General features: G+C 45.8%; 1 protein-coding gene across 2 annotated transcripts in view; it reads left to right on the plus strand.

Moving 5' to 3' along the window:
• Nucleotides 1–22,813, plus strand: part of LOC115100533 (cytochrome P450 2F2-like) — a 43,843-nt gene extending 21,030 nt beyond the window's left edge. For both annotated transcript variants that reach the window (XM_029619040.1, XM_029619041.1), the window contains 4 exons: nucleotides 341–482; nucleotides 6,031–6,218; nucleotides 20,456–20,597; nucleotides 21,624–22,813. In XM_029619040.1, the coding sequence (XP_029474900.1) occupies nucleotides 341–482; nucleotides 6,031–6,218; nucleotides 20,456–20,597; nucleotides 21,624–21,805 (654 nt within the window). In that variant the 3' untranslated portion in view covers nucleotides 21,806–22,813. The remainder of the gene's footprint in view (nucleotides 1–340; nucleotides 483–6,030; nucleotides 6,219–20,455; nucleotides 20,598–21,623) is intronic.
• The last annotated feature ends 1,263 nt before the right edge of the window (nucleotides 22,814–24,076 follow it).

Raw genomic sequence — 24,076 nt, forward strand, 5'->3', positions numbered from 1 at the left:
TCCTTTAACAGTGATAGCAGCCTCAATAGATGGACACCTCCTGTTAATGCTCTATGGTCCACCTGGTCCAGAGGATCCTTAATGTAGCAAAGTAAGAGGTAGAGCTGGAGATCCAGTAGGGTCTGCAGAAGTAAGCAGAGACCACCAGCTACCATATTCTATATTTCTAATACATGAATCTTAGTATACCTGAAAGACCTTGACCAAAGACATGAAAGGCTAGAATAGATCTATGGGAAAATGCTTTGCAAGTTTGACCCTAGATACCTAAATAATTCACTATTAATTTCCTCTCATGTGGAGTTAACTGACCTTTGTATGCCTGTGTGACTTCCTTCAGGAGAAAAATAATATCAAGAACTTATTCAATATGAACACCTTGGTGATGTCCACACTCATTCTCTTCTTTGGTGGAACAGAGTCGGTCGGTCTGACCCTGAGATATGGATTCCTAATTCTCATGAAATACCCAGCAATAGCAGGTAATCAGAGAGAAATAGAATGTAGAATGTCTGTCTATCCTGTTGATCCTAAAACCTGAGGCACTGTCCAGATCTGCACCTCTGTATGGAATTCATCTTTGAAGCCTTTCAGCAAAAAATTATCATAAAGATATAATCCTGTATATATAACCTGATTTTAGCCAGATTCATGCTGTGCCTTTGGTATTTTTCTTGACTTAGGGCCTTGTAGTCACAAGCTTTCTATGGAGGCTTCAGAATCTGTTCTGCAACCAGAGCTGGAGGAACCAATGGAGTTCAGGGCCTGTTTTTACATAAAGCAAAATAGGTGAATGTGTGGAGTGCAGCAGTTTTGGGGACAACACAGAGGCTTCACTATACATGAGCACACAGGGCTCTGCCCCCATGACTGTATTAGCCACTCCCTTCCTGTATTAGCCCTCTGCTTCCTGCTTCAGCCACGCCCTTCCCAGGCACTGTGCAAGGAATAAGATAGGAGAGGGTGAGGCTAGAGTGGACAGAGCAGAGAAGAGCCACTCAGTTCTCCAATCCAGCCTCTCCCCTCTTGTTGTTCTCCCTCCTACCTGTCATGCAGTATGACTAGAGTGGACAAAACCGAGCAAAGAAAAGCCACCCTGTTCCCCGGTCTCACCCGCCACTCTGATCCTGCAGGAAATAGGACGGGAGGGATAAGGCGGGACTGGACAAGAGTTCAGAGGTCAGTATTTAGTAAGTGGAGAAGTTATTTAGATAAAATTACCCAGATAACTTTAGCCAAATATTCAGCAGCACCTATCTGGGTAAAAGTGCCCTTGAATATACTTGGCTAAAGTTATCTGGATAACATCTGTCTGATTACCCCCTCCCCCCCACATCCCCCAAACTAAAAATTGAGGGGAACATAATGTCTGTCTGGGAACCCCATTAGGAGGAAAACAGAGCCTTACCTTCTCCCGCTGGGCAGCTGTCTCCATGCTGGCACAGCTCTCAGCTCTACAGGCTTTTACAACGAATTTATTCACTTCACTCAGTCACTGATTCAGGGACAGGACCTGACCCCATCCAGAACTCACTTTTGAATGGGGTCTGGTCCTTTCACAGAAATCTGCTGCCTCTCTGGCGGGTCCACAAGGCCTATGCCATCAGCTGGAGAATGCAGTTTAGCACGGGCCAGACTAAGGCTTCAGGGAGTGAGGCAAAGTCCAGAGTCAGTGCAGGAATTGTGGTTAGGTGGCTGACAAGGCACCGTCGACGTCCAAGGCTAAGGTCAGGTCCAGGCGGCAAGCAGAGGACATGTGAACGTCCAAAGCTGAGATCAGAACTGGAGAAGCTGGGCAGGAGAGCAAAGCACAGGGGAACAGGGAAGGCAAGGCAGGCAGGCTCTGAGGTCAAGGGTGAGACGGACAGACAATGCAAGAGACAGAGGCTGGAAGACAGGATGGACAAGGCAGGTGGGCTGGATGAGGCAAGGCTGAGGCACGGAGCCCCTTTGCTGAGGTGCCCATCAGTAGCACTGCCTGCATTTAAATACCCCGGTGTGTGGTGTCATCTGTTGGTGCCTGCTCCATGGATTCCTCCGCAGGGCCAACATAGGTAGAAGTGCAGTGTGCACACATGTCTAGGGCGGGAAGCCCCTAAAGAAGATGGCGGTAGTGACCATGCTGCACAGCAGCTCTGGGCATCAGTAGTTTCGAGTTAGTTAAACTGCTTTTGGGGCCGTCCCGTAAGTGGAAAACATATATCACATACATATTCATTGTAGGTATCCTGAAAAACATCTGTTTGTGGCCACTGTGTTCTGTGTATGTGACCAACATCTGATATATTTTCTAATTTCTTTATAGAAATCTCTAAAAATGGAGCTTGTTCTGTAGGAGGTGTATATTTCAATTGTTTTTTTATCGCATTTATGATGCATTATGATATATTGCTATATATTGTAGTGTTATTATGTTTTGTGAACCGCTTTGTCTTTGCTAATAATCATTTTAATTTTTAGCCCATCTTTTCAAATAATGCTGAAAACAGCTTACAGCATTTTTAGAGCTGAGGTACAATAAGTCCTTGCCCCGCAAAGAGCCATATAGAGTAAGTGGGTACTTGAGATATCCAGAGATTAAGTGACTTGCTCAGTGGATAAAAAATTGACAGGACAAAGGACTAACAGAAGATTAATGTGAACACCAGGCAAGTAGGCTCCAATTTGGGAAAGGGATCAGGGTAAAATAGGTCTAATTTATATACTTTTTGACATGAGAAACTATATACATGATACTCTCCTAGGTTCATGCAATTTAGGGACTTACTTGAGATTGCCCGTTTTACCTACAAAAGAAGAATTAGCTGATGTTCAAAGGGAGACAGAGGGTAGTGCTTCTCATCAGCGTCTTGCCAGAGAACTCCTGCCATTCTGTATCTCCCAGGGATACCTGTATTGCTTACTGATGTACAATAAAAAATTGAGATTTGTTCCCACCAAAGTTTGGTGTGGTATCCTTGTGTCCGTGGAGAAGCGCCTTAAGCGTGTTTGACACTTAATAGATCACAGGAAGTGCCAGTGAGGGATCTGAACCCTGGTTTCCCTGGGTTTTTCTCAGCCCATTGCTCTAATGCTGTGTTGTTGTTATGAATCGGCTCCTGAGGAAGGAGAAGTTAGCAATCTGTTATGCTTTGGCTCCTGAGGAAGGGAGGAGTTAGCAATCTGTTATGAATTGACTCCTGATGGAGAAGGAGTAGCAATCTGTTACCAGCGGAGTGCTTGGAGAGGGCACTCAGCTGTAGAGGAATGTAGGTAGGTGGATCTTTGGGACGATGGCAGATGACTGCGCCCTCAGGAGGATATCCTGAGAGGGACCACCGGCTAGGCTTGGGTATGGAGACAGACACAGATAATTCTTTATTAGACAGGTTAGTAGAACCACCAGAGGTGGCAGTAGTGAGCTGATATGCCAGGCAGGGCTGAAATCCCTCAGGTACTGGAACAGCGATCCCAGGGTAGCTGAGCTGTAGAGAAACAGTAGACAGGGTATGCTGAATTCATAGTCAGAACTGGATGACAAAACTCACATAAGATCTTTATGAAGCTCAGTAGCTGGAAAGGGTTAGGCCTTCGAGGAGCAAGTACCTGGTTCCAGGGAAAGCTCTAAGAGAGCGATGGTAACTCACAAATGTCTGTATCTGCGATAGCTTCCAGGCAGTAGAGAATCTTCAGACTGTTCAGGAACATGGGCCCTCGAGGAGCGAGTACCGGTTCCTATCTGCAATCTGAAATAGAGAAAAGAGAGCGAGGCCCCCGAGGAGCGGGTACCCCTGGTAAGTCCGAAGAGGCAGAGTAGCTTGAGAGAAAAGCCAAAGCAATCCTCTTGCTAATTCGATTCATTAGCGAATACTGAGACCTTTTATATTGGAAGCGGATGACGTCATCTCAGGGGGACGCCCCCGAGGTTCGCGCCCTTGCTGGTACATCAATCAGAGCGCGCGCGTGCCCTACGTCATCAGGAACATGGCGGATCATTAGCGTCGTGCCGGTCTGGGAACCTGGAGAGAGACGGCAAGAAGATGCCGCGGCTGCTAACCGTCCATCAGACCTGGAGGGAGTCGCCACAGAGGTAAAGAGGGCGGAGTGAGGGCGTCGAGCAGCAAAGGATGCAACAGTTGTCATTTACATTGAGATATTTCAAGTTTAATTTATTATATTTTGAATTGTATTTTGTACTGATGTTTTGTGTTTTTATAATTTTCCTTGAGCCTTTTCTGGGAAAAGTGGAATATCAAGTAATAAATTAAATGACATGTTGGGAATAATGGTAAAGCTGTTCTAGGGCCCAGAGAAATATTTGCATGGGTTGCCTTTTCATAAGTAGGGTTGTTTCTGTTTGAGTTCTGGGTGTTAGTGCTGTTTTGTTATGACAGGTTTTGCTTTATAAGTTCTGAGTGGCTTTTGCAGGATTTTGTATTAGTTCACAAAGTGCCTGGTAATGGAAGGAGTTTGCATCCTGTTACAGAAAAAGAATTTTAATTAATTTTATATAGTGAGTAGTAAGGTGAAACATCCTGGTTCAGCCCAGTCACCAACTCAGTTATAGATATACATTAGTGTAAAGAGAAAGGCAGAAGATATGTCTAGTTACATCAGGACAACCTCTACCAAGTTCACCTAACAAAGAATCTAGAAGTGACACCAACAGGATCTCAGTACTGTGATACGATCTAAACCCACGTTGGAGCACATCAAGAATTCATATAAGAAATCCTGGAGTTGACGCAGTACAAACTTCTTAAGTAATTTACTCAAAGAAGATATTTATTTATTTTAAAACTCTTTTATATACCGCTAAATTAATGAGGGTAGTCCTAAGCAGCTTACAAATTGAACATACATATTTAAAACTCAAATTTAACATAAAACGAAAAAAAAAATCCATATACAATGTTTTAGAAGAGAGGAGAAAAGGTACAAGGATGGAGGATTATTTGTAGGCAAGCATAAATAAGCAGAACCTTGGGGAACACTAGAATTGCCAGTATACCAATCTGAATGAGATTGGCCAATGTTAACTCGTTGGAGATGGTTGGATATGAAAGTGGTGAACCAGTTGAGCACTATGTCCGTGATACAAATTGATTGAAGGCCTCTAATAAGGATCTGATGATCTATAGTGTCAAAGGCCGCAGAAATGTCAAGTAAAACCATAATGCAATCAGTATTTGTATCATATCCATGAATGATGGTGTCACAGGTAGATAAGAGAAGCATTTTGGTACTGTGACCTTTTCGAAATCCATGTTGATTGGGGTGGAGAATGGAGTGGTCAGTAATGTAATAAAAAAGCTGGTGCAAAACTACAGATCCAATAATCTTCGCAAGTGAAGTTAAAGATACGATAGGGCGAAGATTATTTAGATCTGATGTATCTGAATTACTTTTCTTTAGAATTGGCAGAATAGATATACATTTCAAAGAGACTGGAAAGGATCCAGAATCAAGAGAAAGATTAAACACCTAGTTATGCCGAAACTATCTAGTTATGTTATACGATCTACATCTATCTATTGGTTTTCCTATCTGCTACTCTCTTCACCTAAGTCCGCTCGACCCTCTAATACTCCCCTCTTGTTCGTTTTGACCTCTTGCTAATTGTAACTTTATAAATCAATTTTTCAACTTCGCTGGTTTATCCCCGTTGATCTGTAAACCGATGTGATATGTCTATGAATGTCGGTATATAAAAGTTCTAAATAAATAAATACAATAAATAAACAGATGAGCTAAATGAGTAGATAGATAATCACGAGCGGCATGTAAGAGGTAGCCTGAGCATGGGTTAAAAGGGCTGTGTGAGATCTTTATTTTCTAAGATAGAAAGGTAGGTTATAAATTGGATGAAACTATGTAGGATGATCTCGATCAAGGCCCTGATTGAATAGGATGTTTTATATTATCAAAGATTCATAAAAAAGATAGTACATTTATAGAGTGGGGTTGCATTTAATTAAATATACTTAGTCCTGTTCTAAATTTGCTGCTCTGTTTCCATCATATTAATCTGAATCTGTTACGTTTTCCCAGCTAAAGTGCAGGAGGAGATTGACCATGTGATTGGACGCCATCGGATGCCATCATATGAGGACAGAAAAAGGATGCCGTACACCACTGCCGTGTTACATGAGATCCAGCGATATGCCGATGTCATCCCCCTTTCACTCACACATGAGCTCACAGCGGACATCGATTTCAGAGGCTACAACCTTCTTAAGGTAGACAAATCTCATTGCTTTTGAGGGCAGCTTAGAGATTATCTAGACTACAAGACTGAACGCCTGGACTTGTGAGTTTGGATCCATCTCTGTGACTGACATGCTGCATGATCTTATAGTTCACAAAACAAACATCATAAATGTACATGGAAACATATATCTTTCTTATTGTGAATAGAGACCTCATAAATAATGTCGAGTGTTACTTTATTTATAACTTGACTGGCAACTGTGTGGTTAAGTTTGTTGACCACCACAGAAAAGTCAAACTTCATGACTACATTGACTTATATAATCATTGGTCTCCATACACGGATTTTATAAAAAATATATTTTTTTGAGATACTTTAAAGTATTTTTTTGTTTTAAAGCTTTTTTTTGAAAATTCATCAGTGACAAAGGAAAAGACACTTATCGTGTGTATGGTCTTTTCAGGGCGATTAAATGCTCAAGGAGCTGCTCGACTGTCCCGCCCAACACAGCTCGTGTTTCGTTGCTTCATCAGGGGCACCGAACACATTCTAGAAATTATCTATAATATAAAGATAGAGTGCAATATTTGTTTACTCATAGAATTACAATTTGTCAAAAATACTTATAATATATTTATTTATTTATTTATTTATTTATTTATTTAATGTTTTTGTTATACCGAGTTTCATGACAGGCATCACATCAACCCGGTTTACAATTAACAAAGGGGTAGATTTTCAGAGCCCTGCTCGCCTAAATCCGCCCAAAACCGGGCGGATTTAGGCGAGCAGGGCCCTGCGCGCCGGGAAGCCTATTTTACATAGGCCTCCTGGCGCGCGCAGAGCCCCGGGACTCGCGTAAGTCCCGGGGTTCTCGGAGGGGGGCGTGTCGGGGGCGTGTCGGGGGGCGGGCCCGGTCGTTGCGGCGTTCCGGGGGCGTGTCGGCAGCGTTTTGGGGGCGGGTACGGGGCGTGGCTACGGCCCGGGGGCGTGGCCGCGCCCTCCGTACCCGCCCCCAGGTCGCGGCCCGGCGCGCAGCAGGCCCGCTGGCGCGCGGGGATTTACGTCTCCCTCCGGGAGGCGTAAATCCCCCGACAAAGGTAAGGGGGGGGTGTAGACAGGGCCGGGCGGGTGGGTTAGGTAGGGGAAGGGAGGGGAAGGTGAGGGGAGGGCAAAGGAAAGTTCCCTCCAAGGCCGCTCCGATTTCGGAGCGGCCTTGGAGGGAACGGGGGGAGGCAGTGCGGCTCGGCGCGCGCAGGCTATACAAAATCGATAGCCTTGCGCGCGCCGATCCAGGATTTTAGTGGATACGCGCGGCTCCGCGCGTATCTACTAAAATCCAGCGTACTTTTGCTTGAGTCTGATGCGCAAGCAAAAGTAGGCTGATCGCGCTTCTTTTAAAATCTACCCCAAAGTGTGAAAGCATAACGTAGCGTAATAAACAATATTCTCAATAAGAACCTTGAACTTTTAAATACAGGGAATCAGAAAAAAGATGTGATAAAGTTACAATAAAACAGGGAAAAATTAACTTGGAACTGGAAGAGGGGAGAGAAAGAACAGAGCAATATTTACATTTCAGCCAATTAATGTAATAGAGTAGCAAGATGAGTAAATAAGACTATGCGAATAAATGTGGCGGTACATCACTATCAAACGGAACATACGTAACCGGATGGCTAAATATGACACAGAATATGAATAAATATGATACAGTATATAGATCCAATTGTGCTGTTGCGTGAAGGTTTTATTCAGGGCTTGGAAATGCTTTTTTGAAAAGCCAAGTTTTTAGTCTTTTCCTAAATGTTAGAGAGCATGGCTCCTGTCTCAAATCTGGTGGGATAGAGTTCCAGAGGGCTGGACCTGCTGAAGAGAAGGCTCTGAGACTCAAGGATTTATGTTGGAAGGTTTTGGCCTTTGGAATTTGGAGTGACTCTTTGTAGTATTCCCTGATGGGTCTGACGGAAGTGTATTTTTAAAGTGGTATTTGTAGGTCGATTTGCGTGTGTTGGTTGATAGTTTTGTATATGATGTTGATGGTTTTGTACATGATTCTATAGTGGATTGGTAGCCAATGGAGGTTTTTGAGGATAGGGGAAATATGGTCAATTTTCCTGGAATTTGTAAGGACTCTGGCTGCAGAGTTCTGAACCATTTGTAGAGGTTTGGTATAAGAAGCTGGGAGGCCTAGTAGTAACGAGTTGCAATAATCTAGTTTGGAAAAGATTATTGCTTGCAAGATTGTTCTAAAGTCCTGAGCGTGGAAAAGTGGTTTAATTCTTTTCAGAATATGCAATTTGTAGAAGCAATCCTTGGTGGTTTGGTTAATGAATGGTTTGAGGTTGAGACGATTGTCTTGGATGGCTCCTAGATCTCTTACATGGGCTGTTTGAAGGAGTGTGGGTGGTTTTGGAAGTATGTTATTGTTTTCCGGTGATATGAGCAGGAATTCTGTTTTCGAAGCATTGAGCACAAGATTTAGACTGTTGAGGAGAAGTTTAATTTCTAATAAGCAAGTGTCCCAGTATTCCATTGTTTTTGAGATTGATTCTTTTATGGGGATCAAGATCTGTACGTCGTCTGCGAAAAGGAAGTGTTTCAGGCTTAATTTTGTAAGTAATTGACATAGTGGTAGCAGGTAGACATTGAAGAGCGTGGGTGAAAGTGATGAACCTTGCGGCACCCCTCTATTAGAAGGGTGGTATTGGGATTCTTTATTGTGAATTTTGACTTTGTAACCTCTGTTTTCTAGAAATGTTTTGAACCAGTTTAATGTGGTACCTGTTAAACCAATGTTTGCCAGTTGTTTTAGAAGGAGGGCGTGGTTGACGGTGTCGAAGGCTGCCGAGAAGTCGAGGAGGATTAGTAAATATGCTTGGCCTTTATCAATACCAGAGAGGAGGAAGTCCGTGAGTGAGAGTAGTAGCGTTTCTGTGCTTGCTGCTTTGCGAAAACCATATTGGTTTGGGGACAGAATACTGTGGTCTTCTAAGTAGTTGGATAATTTGTTTACTGGTACGACCTACATAGATGGACGGATATGGGCACTGTGTTAAATAGACAACATTAGTCGATTCACAATTTGTTGCCCATTTCTTTTTAAACAATTCTCCTGTTGTTGGATGTTGCCAAGTATTGCCTGTGATTGTGCACGCACACATATCACACTTACCGCACATTTCATGATTGCCCGCACTCTGGCGCCAGATCAACTGTATGCAATGAAGCATGTACCACTTCATCTCTAATATTTCTGCTTCTTTGATATGAAAATAGTGGTAACTCAGAAAAAATATCAGTGTGTAATTGCAGGATATGCCAGTGACATTTTATGTTCTGGGCTATTAAATAGGCCTTGTCTGTATGTTGTAAAACACAGACATCAGTGGCAGTGGATCGTCTCGATTGGTATTCTAATAGAACTGATCGAGGTGAACACAACGCTCGTTTATATGCTTTGCGTATCACTGCATATGGATATCCATGTTCGAAAAATCTTTTTGCCATCTCATGCACTTGAAATTTAAATTCATCATTAATTGAACATAACCTCCTCATCCTAAAAAATTGGGTGACTGGCAATTTTTTTTTTTTAATTTTTAATTTATCAATTTTCCAAAATACATCAAGAAAACAATATTGTGTAGATAGCAGTTTTTTTTTTTTTACAGACAAAACGGTTTTAACACAATAACTTCTCTTTCCCATACAATCTGTTTTAAAGTCCTCGTCACTGGGGAGAGATCCATTACTCAACCTCAGGAATATATCTTTTAACATTTACAGAAATAACCGGTCCTATACAGGAGATCTTTATTACATTGGATCCTACTGTAGACTATTTGTACTCAGCCTTCCAATACTGGGGAGGAAGTTATTATCTCTAATGAATACTTTTTAAAGAATTTCCCCAACTGCTCAGGATAATAAAAAATATATGAAACATTTTTATATTTTATGCAACATTTGTATGAATATTTGAGAATATACATAGCTCCCATTTTTTGAACTTGAGATCTCAATTTAAAAAAATAATTTTCTTCTAAGCTGGCTACTTCTCCCCAAATCTGGAAATATTCCAACTTTTAAACCCAGAAATAACTCAGTCCTGTTACGGAAGTATGATCTTAGAAACCAGTCTCTATCAGATTCAAGAAGAAACGTCACAATAAGAGTAGCTGGCGTCACTTGCTCACTTTGAGTAGTTTCTTTTTTTTTTTTTTTATATTTATTTATAGCATTTTACCATAATTACAGGCAATTTACAAGTAAAATACATAGGATGCAGTTCAACATTAAGACAATTAACCACTAACAAAGAGAGATAATTAGTCTATATCGGTTTTATCTTAACTGCAAATATATTCCTTACTTTGAGTAGTTTCTAACAAATTTGTTATATCCAAAGCTGGGGTTTCCATTATTACTGGGGTCAGTGGGGTTAGGACTTGGTATTCTTTTTCTCTTGCCTTTTCAACTTTCTTAAAGGTTGGTATATAATAGGGGTGTGCATTCGTTTCCTTCGTCTTTGTAATCCGCAACGTATAGGGCCATATTCGTTGTATTCGTGGGGAAGCGAAATGTATCGCAATTCCCCATGAATACAACAAATCTTCCCCGAATTATTCGGCCATCTAAAGAGGCAAATTTAAACCAACCCCCCACCCTCCTGACCCCCCCAAGACCTACCAAAACTCCCTGGTGGTCCAGCGGGGGGTCCAGGAGCCATCTCCTGCATTCACATCTTCGGCTGCCGGTATTCAAAATGGCACCGATAGCCTTTGACCTTCTATGTCACAGGGGCTACCGGTGCCATTGGTCAGCCCCTGTCACATGGTAGGAGCAATGAATGGCCGGCACCATCTTGTGCTCCTACCATATGACAGGGGCTGACCAATGGCACCGGTAGCCTCTGTGACATAGTGAGGGCAAAGGCTATCGGCGCCATTTTGATTACTGGCAGCTGATGGCTCGAGTGTAGGAGATCGCTCCTGGACCACCAGGGACTTTTGGCAAGTCTTGGGGGACCCTCCTGACCCCCACAAGATGTGCCAAAAGTCCCTGGTGGTCCAGCGGGGGTCCAGGAGCGACCTCCTGCACTCGGGTCGTCGGCTGCCAGTATTCAAAATGGCGCCGATAGTCTTTGCCCTCACTATGTCACAGAGGCTACGTCAGCCCCTGTGACATAGTGAGGGCAAAGGCTATCGGCTGCCAGTATTCAAGTTGGCGCCGGCCATCCATTGCTCCTACCATGTGACAGAGGCTGATCAATGGCACTGGTAGCCCCTGTGACATAGAAGGTCAAATGCTATCGGCGCCATTTTGAATGCCAGCAGCCGAGGGTGTGAGTGTAGATGGCTCCCGGACCCCTTCTGGACCACCAGGGAGTTTTGGTAAGTCTTGGGGGGGGGGGGGGGGCGTCAGGAGGATGGGGGTTGTAGTTAATTCAGTTTTAGCCGGGAAATGAATACGAATTAACGCATAAACGTATCGGGGTCCCCCTTGCCGAATGCAACGTATCTGCCCCCCGACGAATACGAATCCTGAATGCAACGTATGGCGTCCTTCTGCACATCCCTAGTATATAATACACCTTAGATGTAGGAGGAATTGTTGCCTCTGGAATCTTCAATATCTGTAATAGATATTGCCTCCATATATCACGTGGGGTCACCATTGGGTCTCTGGGAAAATTAATTAACCACAAATTTCTCCCTTTCTCCATATTTTCTAGGTGATTCATTAATATAGAATTCTCTTTTATGATATTGCATTTGATGATTTCTCATCTCCTTCAATTCTGTCTCAACGTTTTCATGTTTATCCGTTTGCTTTTCGAATCTTCCTCTAGTTTTCCCATTTTCTCCATGGTTGTATTTATCATTGAAGCCAAAGGGTTTATCTGATTAAAAAGGTTGTCATTTACAGTTTGTACTGCTTCCCAGATCTTCTCTAAAGAAAAAGTATCAGGTTTTATTAATTCCTTCTTTTTAGGTAAAGTTAAAAGTTCTTTCCTTTCTGTTGGAGGCTGTATCCTACAGCGTCTCCCAGGCCGGTCTCTTCCGCAGGGTGTGGCATCCATTGTTCCTCTCCACCGCCTTCAACGTGCGGCCACGACTCTCCAGCGGTTTCACTCTCACTTCCGTGGTAGAGATCGCTCCCGTTTGCCTCTCGCAAGGCTGCATGATTTCCTGGGGGCCTCTGATTAACTGGTGATAAGGTCGTCTGGAGCTCATGTGAGGAGGCAGTTTCCTCTTCCACCCACACTCCTCGTTGCGAGCTTTCCACTGGCTTCTGCTCCCTTATTACTTGTGAATCCATTGGGCCCTGAATCCAACCCTCTGTATGTTCTCCCACACTTTCTCTTTCTTTTGCTCTTCTTTTTCTAGCGATATGAGGCATTTTTTCTCAAACGCAGTGTTTCTCCTCAGAGCCCAGGTTACTCATGTCCGGACCCATCGGCCATCTTGGATCTCTCCACCGAATTCTGATTGGCAAGCCATTTTTGAAGGCTTTGGGGTGAAAGCTGTGAAACATCAAGAGATTATTACGCTCAATTGGTTTTCGATGTACAGTTGTATTCAAAGCATTGCCCTGCTTATGGATTAAAATATAAAAAAACCTATTTGCTGCGAACTGTATTGAAAAGTGAATTTTAGATGGGAATCTATAGTATTGACCCACTCCAAAAATGTCTTCAATGTTTGTTCGTCTGATATCCAGAATAGTAAATCATCTATATACCTGACCCAGAATACAATCTGTTTCAACCACGGTGAAATGTAAATATGTTGGCGCTCCAAACGGTCCATGACCAAGTTTGCTATGGAAGGGGCTGCTGAGGACCCCATTGCAATGCCGTGTGTTTGTAGATAAAAATTACCATCGAAGGTGAAATTATTGTGTTGCAACGCTAATTTGGCAATTTCAAGCAAAAATGAATCCAGTATTCTTTTTGGATCCAGATGATTTGTTACAGTTTCAGCAATAATATCCATTGCTACATCTTGGGCTACGTTGGTATATAACGATACCACATCCATGGATACCATCAAAATTGACGAAACTGGAAACACCTCATTTGTTAATTTATTGAGTACTCGGGTGGTGTCTTGCACATATGATCACATTTTTTTTACATGAGATTATAAGAATTTATCGACTACCGTATATAAGCCAATGTAGTCATGAAGTTTGACTTTTCTGTAGTAGTCAACAAACTTAACCACACAGTTGCCAGTCGAGAGTTATAAATAAAGTAACTGTTGCGGTCCCGGTCGCTAGGCTAGCGACCGGGTCCTTACCTTTCTGCTGCCTCTCCCGGTCTCGCCGCGTTCCGTTGCTCCTGGGGCCTGCAGGGCCGCATGGCAGCGTCTCTCTCCACGTGGAGACGCTGCCGAGGGACGACTCAGACTCCTCGCACTGCCAGGCAACGCGCGCGCGCGAGCAGGGGGCTCTTAAAGGTCCAGCACCCGGAAGTGCTGAACCGCCCCGTTCCTGACGTCAGACGCTGGCCGGCTATTTAAACCAGCGTCTGACTTCCTTGCTTTGCCTTTGCAACGAGGTCACTCTACTGTGTGCTTAGTTGCTTCCCAGCGTTGCTTTCAGCCTTGGTTCCTGCTTGTTCCAGCCGTGCCTTGCTTCCAGCCCTGGTTCCTGCTTGTTCCAGCCGTGCCTTGCTTCCAGCTCCGGTTCCAGCTTGTTCCAGCCGTGCCTTGCCTCCAGCCCTGGTTCCTGCTTGTTCCAGCCGTGCCTTGCTTCCAGCTCCGGTTCCAGCTTGTCCCAGCCGTGCCTTGCTTCCAGGTCAGGTTCTGTTTGGTCCTGCTGTACCTTGGCTCCAGCTCTGGGCTCTACTTGCTGTCTACATATCCTGACTCCAGCTCCGGTTCCTGATTCTCCTTGTCTTCAGCCAGCCATGAACCTTGGTCTTCTTCACGATTCTCCTTTGTCTTCAGCCAGCCACGAACCTTGGTCTTCTTCACGATTCTCCTTTGTCTTCAGCCAGCCACGAACCTTGGTCTTCTTCACGATTCTCCTTTGTCTTCTGCCAGCCTCGAACCTTGGTCTTCTTCACGATTCTCCTTTGTCTTCAGCCAGCCACAGACCTTGGACTCATTCACGATTCTCCTAAGTCCCAGCGACTCGGACCCCTACGGGCTCCTCCTGGGGGGGTCTTGGGTTTCCAGGGTGAAGACGCCATCAGTCCGCTCCAGCTGAGTGCCGCCTCCCGGCTTATTAACTCCTGTGGACGCTGTCCACCTCAGCCGGCCCAAGGGTCCACTATTGACTTTACTCATAACATAACAGTTTGCAAAGGCCATGGACTCGGCGGACTCCGCTCCTATGCAGGCCATCCCTGGCATGGCCCAAAGAATCCAGCAGCAACAGCAATGTCTGGAGGTCTTGGCTGCTACGGTGGATCGCCTAGCCAGTCGCTTGGACGCCAATCCTCCTCCGGTGGCACAACCCCCGCCTCCACCGGCGGTTCTAGCTCCCGCGCAGACTCAGCTTCCAGCGCCTACTCGATACTCCGGGGATGCCAGATCGTGCAGGGCGTTTTTGAATCAGTGTTTCATCCGCTTCACTTTGCTACCAGGGCAGTTCCCGTCTGATGCCGTCAAGGTAGCATATATTTTGTCTCTGCTCGATGGGAGAGCTATGCTATGGGCCTCTCCCATGTGGGAGAAACAGGACGCCATGCTGCACAATTTACAGGATTTCGTGACTCACTTCAAACAGACTTTTGACGAGCCAGCTCGTGCTACCACCGCTACCACTGAAATTCTACAGCTACGACAAGGATCCCGTTCTCTGGCGGAGTACGCTATTGAATTTCGTACTCTGGCGATGGAACTCGGCTGGCAGGATGACTGTTTGCGGGGTATTTTCTTGGAAGGCCTTGCAGGCCGTATCAAGGACGAGCTGATGGCTCGCGACCTGCCCTTCACTCTGAATGGGGTGATAGACTTGGCCGGGAGGATTGACCGGCGATTGCAGCAACGAGCTAAGGAGGGTCGAGTTCCTCGTCGGCCTGTCTCTTTGGCACCCTCCTTCTCCAGGTCTCTGACTTTATCTCACAAGACATCATCAGCCTCCCACAGCCCCTCTGAGGAACCTATGCAGCTTGGTCGGGCGCCCCTAACCGAGGAGGAGAAGACACGTCGCCGCACTCAAGGCCTGTGCTTATACTGCGGCACTAAGGGTCATTTCCTGGGTCAGTGTCCTGCGAGACCGGGAAAAGCTCAAGTCTAGGGAGAGATGAGGAGGTTTCCCTAGGCTATGTTAATGCTACTCCTCAATGTACAGTTCCTATAACGTTGGAGTATCCAGGTGGCTCCTTTCAGACTCTAGCTTTCATTGATTCCGGAGCCGGAGGGAACTTTATCTGGAGAGAACTGGTACACCAATTAGGACTACCTACTAAGCGCCGGATACCTCCATTACGGGTTACCTCTATCCAGGGAACCCCTCTACCTGGATCCATTTCTGAAACTACGATGCCTCTCACTTTACGGACGGGAATGCTTCACACTGAGACAATCTCCTTTTTGCTACTTGATAAATCGGTGCACCCTGTGGTCCTGGGACTCCCTTGGTTGCAACAACATGCTCCGGTGATCCATTGGGACTCTCTCCAAATTGCGCAATGGAGTCCTTCCTGTTTCCAGAATTGCCTGGATCCCGTTCCTAGACCGGAGATATTACTCTCTCACTCTGCCCTGGACCTTCCTTTGCCGTACCAGAATTACGCTGACGTGTTCTCCAAACAAAAGGCTGAACTGCTTCCATGCCATCGGCCCTTCGACTGTGCCATTGATTTACTACCTGGTTCCACTCCTCCGCGGGGTAGGGTATACCCTCTTTCTCTGCCAGAAACCCATGCAATGTCAGACTACATTACGGAGAATCTTGCCAAAGGGTTCATTCGTCCTTCGCACTCCCCTGCAGGAGCAGGATTCTTTTTTGTGTCCAAAAAAGATGGCTCCCTCCGGCCGTGCATAGACTATCGAGGTCTGAACTCCATCACTAAGAAAGATCGCTATCCCTTGCCTCTGATCCCAGAACTGCTCGATAGACTTCAGGGGGCCAAGATCTTTACAAAATTGGATTTACGTGGAGCATACAATTTGGTTCGTATTCGTCCCGGTGACGAGTGGAAGACAGCGTTCAACACGCGAGATGGACATTACGAATACTTAGTAATGCCTTTCGGCTTATGTAATGCCCCTGCTGTCTTCCAGAATCTGATGAATGAGGTACTCCGGGAGATGCTTCATTCCTTCGTCATAGTGTACCTTGATGACGTCCTGATCTATTCCCAAGATCTTTCTTCCCATCGCCAACACGTCAAACAAGTCTTACAGGCTCTAAGGGACAATCATCTATACGCTAAATTTGAAAAATGTCAGTTTGAGCGCGAGTCGCTTCCGTTCTTGGGATATATTGTTTCCTCGTCCGGTTTCCAGATGGACCCAGAGAAGGTGGCGGCCATTGTCAATTGGCCTCGCCCGTCTGGCCTGAAGGCGCTACAGCGATTCCTTGGATTCGCCAATTTTTACAGGCATTTTATACCACATTACTCCCAGAAGGTAGCTCCTCTCACGGCGCTTACTCGCAAAGGGGTTAACGCTCATGATTGGTCCACTACCGCCTCGGCTGCCTTTGAAGACTTAAAACAAGCATTCCTAGCCGCTTCCTGCCTACGACACCCAGATCCACAACGACCCTTCATCTTGGAGGTCGATGCCTCGAATCTGGCTGTTGGAGCGGTGCTCAGTCAACACGATACTTCGGGCAAATTGATGCCATGTTCTTACTTCTCTAAAAAGTTTTCGCCTGCTGAATGTAACTATGGCATCGGAGACAAGGAACTCCTAGCCATTAAGTTAGCCTTCGAGGAGTGGAGGCAATGGCTGGAGGGGGCTAATCATCCGGTGACAGTGTACACTGACCACAAAAATTTATTGTACTTGGCCCGAGCTCAACGACTAAACTCGCGGCAAGCAAGATGGTCACTCTTCTTCAGTCGTTTCAATTTCATCCTCAAGTTTCGACCAGCGGAGAAGAACGTTCGAGCCGATGCTCTATCTCGTACCTGTCAGCCGGAGGAAGAGGACGACTCTCCACGAACCATCCTGGATCCTGCCTGTGTTCAACTAACTACTACTTCCATTTGTTCCTCAAGTAAGACTACGGTTCCTAAAAGGCTTTGGAGGGAAGTCCTGTCTTGGGGCCACGACTCCTTGACCGGGGGGCACGCTGGTAGACTAAGAACTTTGGATCTTATAAATCGTTTCTATTGGTGGCCAGGTCTTCGACGTGATGTTTCCCTTTACGTGAGTTCTTGCCCCACTTGCGCTCTGCAGAAACCGCTTAATGGCCCCCCGAGAGGGTTACTACAACCGTTACCTATACCCACGGAACCCTGGACACATATTGCCACTGACTTTATGGTGGAACTCCCGCCTTCGCAAGGCAAGACTGTGGTATGGGTCACGGTGGACCGCTTCTCTAAAATGGCTCACTTTGTGCCTTTACCCAAATTACCTTCCGCCACTGAACTGGCTTCTCTGTTCACACACCATGTATTCCGTATTCATGGTCTGCCTCAGGACATTGTTTCAGACAGAGGTCCTCAATTCACAGCCAGGTATTGGAAAGCCTTATGCAAAAAATTTAAGATCCAGTTGAGTTTCTCTTCCGCTTTTCACCCGCAAAGTAATGGGCAAACTGAACGCATGAATCGTTCTTTAAAGTTGTTCCTACGAGCGTTCATTAACCACAAACAAGATAATTGGGTGGAGCTTTTGCCTTGGGCTGAATTCGCCTATAATAATCAGATACATACGGCGACGGGAAATCCCCTTTTCAAATTGTGTACGGTAAACAGCTCAAACCACCGTTACCTCTACCTGTACCAACCTCCTCACCCGCTGCTCAATTGTCCGCGGACCAATTGAGTAAATTGTGGTCCTCAACTCAACACCGTCTTCAGAAGGTCGCACGCACTGCTAAACGCTACTATGATCGACACCGAAAACCTGCATTCACCTTCCTCCCAGGCGATCGAGTGTGGCTTAGTACAAAGAACATTCATTTGAGGCAACCTTCCAAGAAACTCTCTCCCAAGTTCTGTGGTCCCTTCCGCGTAGCAGAAAGAGTAGGGTTGGTCTCTTACCGTCTACGACTCCCAACCACTTTACGCATTCATGATGTCTTTCACGTCTCTCTCTTAAAACCAGTAATTCTTTCCAGATTCCACCCCAGGCCTCTGGACGACGCTTCTACCACCACGGATGGGGATCCTACGTTTCAGGTACGAGAGGTCCTGGATGCTCGTTTCGCCAACAGACGTTGGGAGTATTTGCTGGCCTGGGAAGGTTGTGGAGACGAAGACAATACGTGGGAGCCTGCCCGCAACATCTTGGACAAGACTCTCCTACAGCAATATCATCTGGACCATCCTGACAGGCCTAGTCCTCTGAAGAGGGGGCGTAAAAGGGGGGGTACTGTTGCGGTCCCGGTCGCTAGGCTAGCGACCGGGTCCTTACCTTTCTGCTGCCTCTCCCGGTCTCGCCGCGTTCCGTTGCTCCTGGGGCCTGCAGGGCCGCATGGCAGCGTCTCTCTCCACGTGGAGACGCTGCCGAGGGACGACTCAGACTCCTCCCACTGCCAGGCAACGCGCGCGCGCGAGCAGGGGGCTCTTAAAGGTCCAGCATCCGGAAGTGCTGAACCGCCCCGTTCCTGACGTCAGACGCTGGCCGGCTATTTAAACCAGCGTCTGACTTCCTTGCTTTGCCTTTGCAACGAGGTCACTCTACTGTGTGCTTAGTTGCTTCCCAGCGTTGCTTTCAGCCTTGGTTCCTGCTTGTTCCAGCCGTGCCTTGCTTCCAGCCCTGGTTCCTGCTTGTTCCAGCCGTGCCTTGCTTCCAGCTCCGGTTCCAGCTTGTTCCAGCCGTGCCTTGCCTCCAGCCCTGGTTCCTGCTTGTTCCAGCCGTGCCTTGCTTCCAGCTCCGGTTCCAGCTTGTCCCAGCCGTGCCTTGCTTCCAGGTCAGGTTCTGTTTGGTCCTGCTGTACCTTGGCTCCAGCTCTGGGCTCTACTTGCTGTCTACATATCCTGACTCCAGCTCCGGTTCCTGATTCTCCTTGTCTTCAGCCAGCCATGAACCTTGGTCTTCTTCACGATTCTCCTTTGTCTTCAGCCAGCCACGAACCTTGGTCTTCTTCACGATTCTCCTTTGTCTTCAGCCAGCCACGAACCTTGGTCTTCTTCACGATTCTCCTTTGTCTTCTGCCAGCCTCGAACCTTGGTCTTCTTCACGATTCTCCTTTGTCTTCAGCCAGCCACAGACCTTGGACTCATTCACGATTCTCCTAAGTCCCAGCGACTCGGACCCCTACGGGCTCCTCCTGGGGGGGTCTTGGGTTTCCAGGGTGAAGACGCCATCAGTCCGCTCCAGCTGAGTGCCACCTCCCGGCTTATTAACTCCTGTGGACGCTGTCCACCTCAGCCGGCCCAAGGGTCCACTATTGACTTTACTCATAACATAACAGTAACACTCAACATTATTTATGAGGTCTCTATTCACAATAAGAAAGATATGTTTCCATGTACATTTATGATGTTTGTTTTGTGAAGTATTAAGTATTTACATCATATCCACAGTTTCTTGATACCTAGCATGATCTTAGGCCAGATGTATCTCTGGGAGAAAATACTTTGTACATCCAACTCATAACTCCCTAAGCCTCGGTTATGATCCCCATCTCTGCCACTAACTCTGTGTAGTGACCTTGGTGTGAGTAACTTTTCTCTCTTTATGCCTCAGTTATAATTTCCATCTCTGCCAAAGGCACATAAAGGGACACATTTCAATAGTCTGAGCTGCTTTCCATGCACTTTTATCCTGCATTCATTATTGTCAGTGAGTAGCATGTTTTTTCAAAATAAAATTTAGCTATTGCAAAGTGTGTGCACTAAAATCAGCCGCAGGCTTTGCACCTGCTGTTTATTCAGGTAGCCAAGAGGGGATAAACTAGCAAGCGGAATTTTTGAAAGCATCAAGTACATGTGCTGTTTTACACCCTCCATATCTCTTTTGTTTTAATTGGCTAAAAGAACAACAGCCTCTGTGAAAACCAACCGTGCATAGAAGGAGGCCTTGGAATAAGACCAGTCAGTGGATTGATGATAGCTAAGAAGCAAAGGATCTGATATTTTAGAGAACAGCCTAAGGTTCTCTCCCCGTGTCTTTCTCCTAGGGCACTCAGGTGACTCTCTTGCTGACTTCGGTTCATCGTGACCCGACACAGTACCAAGACCCGGACACGTTTGACCCAACAAACTTTTTAGATGCCAACGGCCGCTTTAAGAAGAGAGAGGCCCTCATGCCCTTTTCTGCAGGTCAGATTTCATATCTAAGATCCTGTGCTGCTTGACCTCAGCTATGTGATTCTTAAGACCCACTCCCCATGATAAGGGGAGGAGGTCGCTCAGTGCATTGATGGTGGAAAATAAAACTTTCCACCTATTTAATGTCTGTCATTGGAGATTTGAGGTTAGTTGGGGCAGGTCTCATGCCAGGTACCTGTTGTCTGTATTATTAAAGTCCCCGTCATAACTGTCACTAATTACCACCACCCTATTTGGTATTTTCTGTAGAGAGGCCAAGGGTGGAATGGGGACAGTGGCAAAATCCTCTAGAAGAGGGAGGGATACGTAGTCTAGAACTTAAATTGCATATTTAAGAGAGACAAACGCTTGGGTTGTGAGTGTGAATCCCAGCACGTCCAGACCATAGCTGAAACACAGTGGCAGGGCAGTAGGTGGTGAGGATATTGGCAGTGATGATGCCCCCCTTGAGAGCTCCCTGGTGGTGTTGAGAGATGCATGGAAATTATGCAGAGGCCATAGCCTCTCTGTCAGCAGGGGGCAAACTCTGTGGCAGATTTCCCAATGGGAAGGAGCTGAAGGAAGTGCTCAACCCCTATCGGGAAATGGACTGTAGTTTGGAGTACAAAGATGAAAACACAGGGTGAAAGGAACAGCTCAGCTGTAGGGACTTAGCAAATCGTCTACTTCCATTCCACCTTTCCCAATTTGTCAATTTTATGTCTCTGGTATTTCCAGGGTCTATGTTCTGCGTCTTGCTGAACTCTTTCCCAGCATGTTTGGCATCAGAAAGAGCCCATGCCATGACACCAGTAAAATCATCTGATCTCCAGCTAGGAGCCTAGAAATGGCCTTTCCTGGGGTCTAAAATCCGGTGGGATGCTTAACCTGCAGGCGGAGGTCGAGTGGGAGGGGGGAGGGGAGGGGAGTGGTTTCGCTCCTAACTAGCAAAGCTTGGCAACGTAACAGATTTTGTATTTAAACTGGTATTCTCTAGAGTATATGATTTTTAAATCTTTCCATCTGTCTTGTTCACAGGAAAAAGGATTTGCCTTGGAGAGAGTCTGGCCATGACAGAACTGTTCATCTATTTTACTACGATCCTGCAGAATTTCTCATTTAAGTCCCTGATCCCTTCCGAGGAGATTGACCTTACACCATTAGGGGTTGGGTTGGGAAATATTCCCATTCCCTATGACATATGTATGATACCGCGTTAGAGATGTAGTTCAACTGGTTGTACCTCCCAGTTAGTTCCATGTTTGATGCTTTTGTGCCAATCCTGTTTCTCAGACCCTACTTCCCCCCCCTCCCCCATTGCTCACTTCCAAATCCTCAAGAATTTGTAACCCGGCCTTGTGCAGTAGTGGGTTCAGTACTTTCACCGGTTTTTATTCAGGAATTTTATTCAAACACTGTACAGTATTCACAACAGATCTTCATTCTTCAAGCACCTGAGACAAGTTCAGAGATGCTTTCCCAATCTCTTCTCCCTGCTATAATCATACTACCAACATTCTTCCATTTCTCCGCAGGCTGTATACCGAGATCTGGGTTTTTCCTCCCACAATAGCACAATAGAAACTCTTCAGGTTCTCCTTAGACATTTCCCCCAGATCTTGGCCTCTATCTCCAATAACCCCTTCCAGTGGTAGGAGATCCTTTGGTGACAATCTGAAATTTACGAGGCATTCTCACCAGTATAATTCACATAGTTCACAGCAGTGATTCTCAATCCTTGTGTCGCCAAGCACTGGCAGGTGTGTTGCATGCTGCCCAGTCTCTCATTGCTCTTCTCTCTCCTTCCCCCATTGAGTGAGTGGCAGACATTCTTTCGCTGCTGCCGTTGCCACCCGGGCTATCCGAACGTTCAAACCCGGCCGGACAGAAATGGCAGCAGTGTTCGTTGAAGCCGGCAACTGCAGCATGGCCTTTTCTTCTTCCCGCCCCCACAGCCCGGAAGAGGAAGTGATGTGTAGCGGAGTGCATGGGAAGAAAAGGTCATGTTGCAATGAAAAGTAACGGCAGCACAGGCCTGGAGCAAAATCAGAAGCAGCCTGCGATCAGCAAGGGAGACCGCAGCGTTAGCCCTCACGGTCAATGGGCTATGGGGGTTGGAGGAGGCTGCTGCAGCTACCCTTTGTGCTCCGAGGGAGGGAGAGAGTGGGAGTGAGAGACAGCCAGCCAGTGTATAAGTGAGAGAGAGCCTGTGTGTAAGTGAGATAGAGCATGTGTGTGATTGAGAGAGAGAGTGGTCAGAGATGTGATGTGTGTATGTGTGAGAGAGACTGATCATGGAGGTGTGACCGGTGTGAGTGTGTTTGTGAGCGAGACAGAGACTGGTTGTGATCCCTAAGGAAGAGGACTGTGAGGACAGAGCTTCAGCAGCTACTGATGCAGCCTGCAAGGGAAAGTAGTAGGAGAATTGCTGGAGAGGGTACGTTAAGGTGGCTTTTTAAGTTCATTTTTCTTGATTATCTGTCATTTTAATTATTGGGTAATTTTAATATTTGATGTATCTGCTAGTATGAAATATTTTATTGGTGTTTGGAGAATTTTTATTAATTTTCAAGAGTTTTTAATTGTTCTATTCATCAGCTGTTTTGAAACATTTATTCATATAGTTTTACAATTATTTCTGTGTGGGGATCTCTAGCATTTTAGCTTTTTCTGTTTTCCTAATTTGAGATGTGTTGGCATTTAGTGTCTGGTTTAATATTTGTAGTGTTGCCTTTTTATAGGTAGGATTGTTCCATTTGAGTGCATGCCATAATGCAGGTGTAACTTTGTGCGGATTAGTTTGTGTGCATTATTGCAGATCCTGGAATTATGTTAGGTGCTATATTTCTGTTTCCATTTCTCCAGTTTCACACTGCATGCAGAGTGGCTTTTTTGGGTTTCCATTCCAGTTTCTGTTTCCATATTTGTAATTTGTGGACTTTCTGTACTTGGTGAAGGTCAGTTCTGTGTGTTTGACCAAGGTGAGGTATTTAACTAGCATGCAGGCTAGTAAAATACCTCACCTTATTTGTCGTGTTTTCTCAATAGGACATGCATTGGTGATGAACTGCTGTCTTTTTATAAATAGGGCTATTGCGCCTGATAGTAGAGGGAGTTTGTGTTGCTGAGAACACCAGAATCTACCTTATACGATGAGTTGTATGGGGTATGTTCTAGTTTTGCTTGGTTGTCCCCCGACCCTCAGCAATGGGTATAAAGCTATATGCTTTATACCCATTGCTGAGGGTCGGGGGACGTTCCTGTGGATGCAAAGTGTACATTTACGTTTAGCCTTGTGACTGGCATGTGTTCAGTGTGTCAGCATGTGAGAACCATCTATCAGTCTCTGATAGAAAAAAGGTTGAGAACCACTGGTTTGGAGAACCTCTTTACGTTCAACTCTGTAGCTACATCAACCTCTCATCTCTGGTTCACAGGAAAGAATCGTTCTGTACAGAACACTGAGGTACTTTACTCCTGTGCCCATGATT

This window comes from Rhinatrema bivittatum, chromosome 11, assembly GCF_901001135.1.
Source record: "Rhinatrema bivittatum chromosome 11, aRhiBiv1.1, whole genome shotgun sequence".
Lineage (NCBI taxonomy): Eukaryota > Metazoa > Chordata > Amphibia > Gymnophiona > Rhinatrematidae > Rhinatrema > Rhinatrema bivittatum.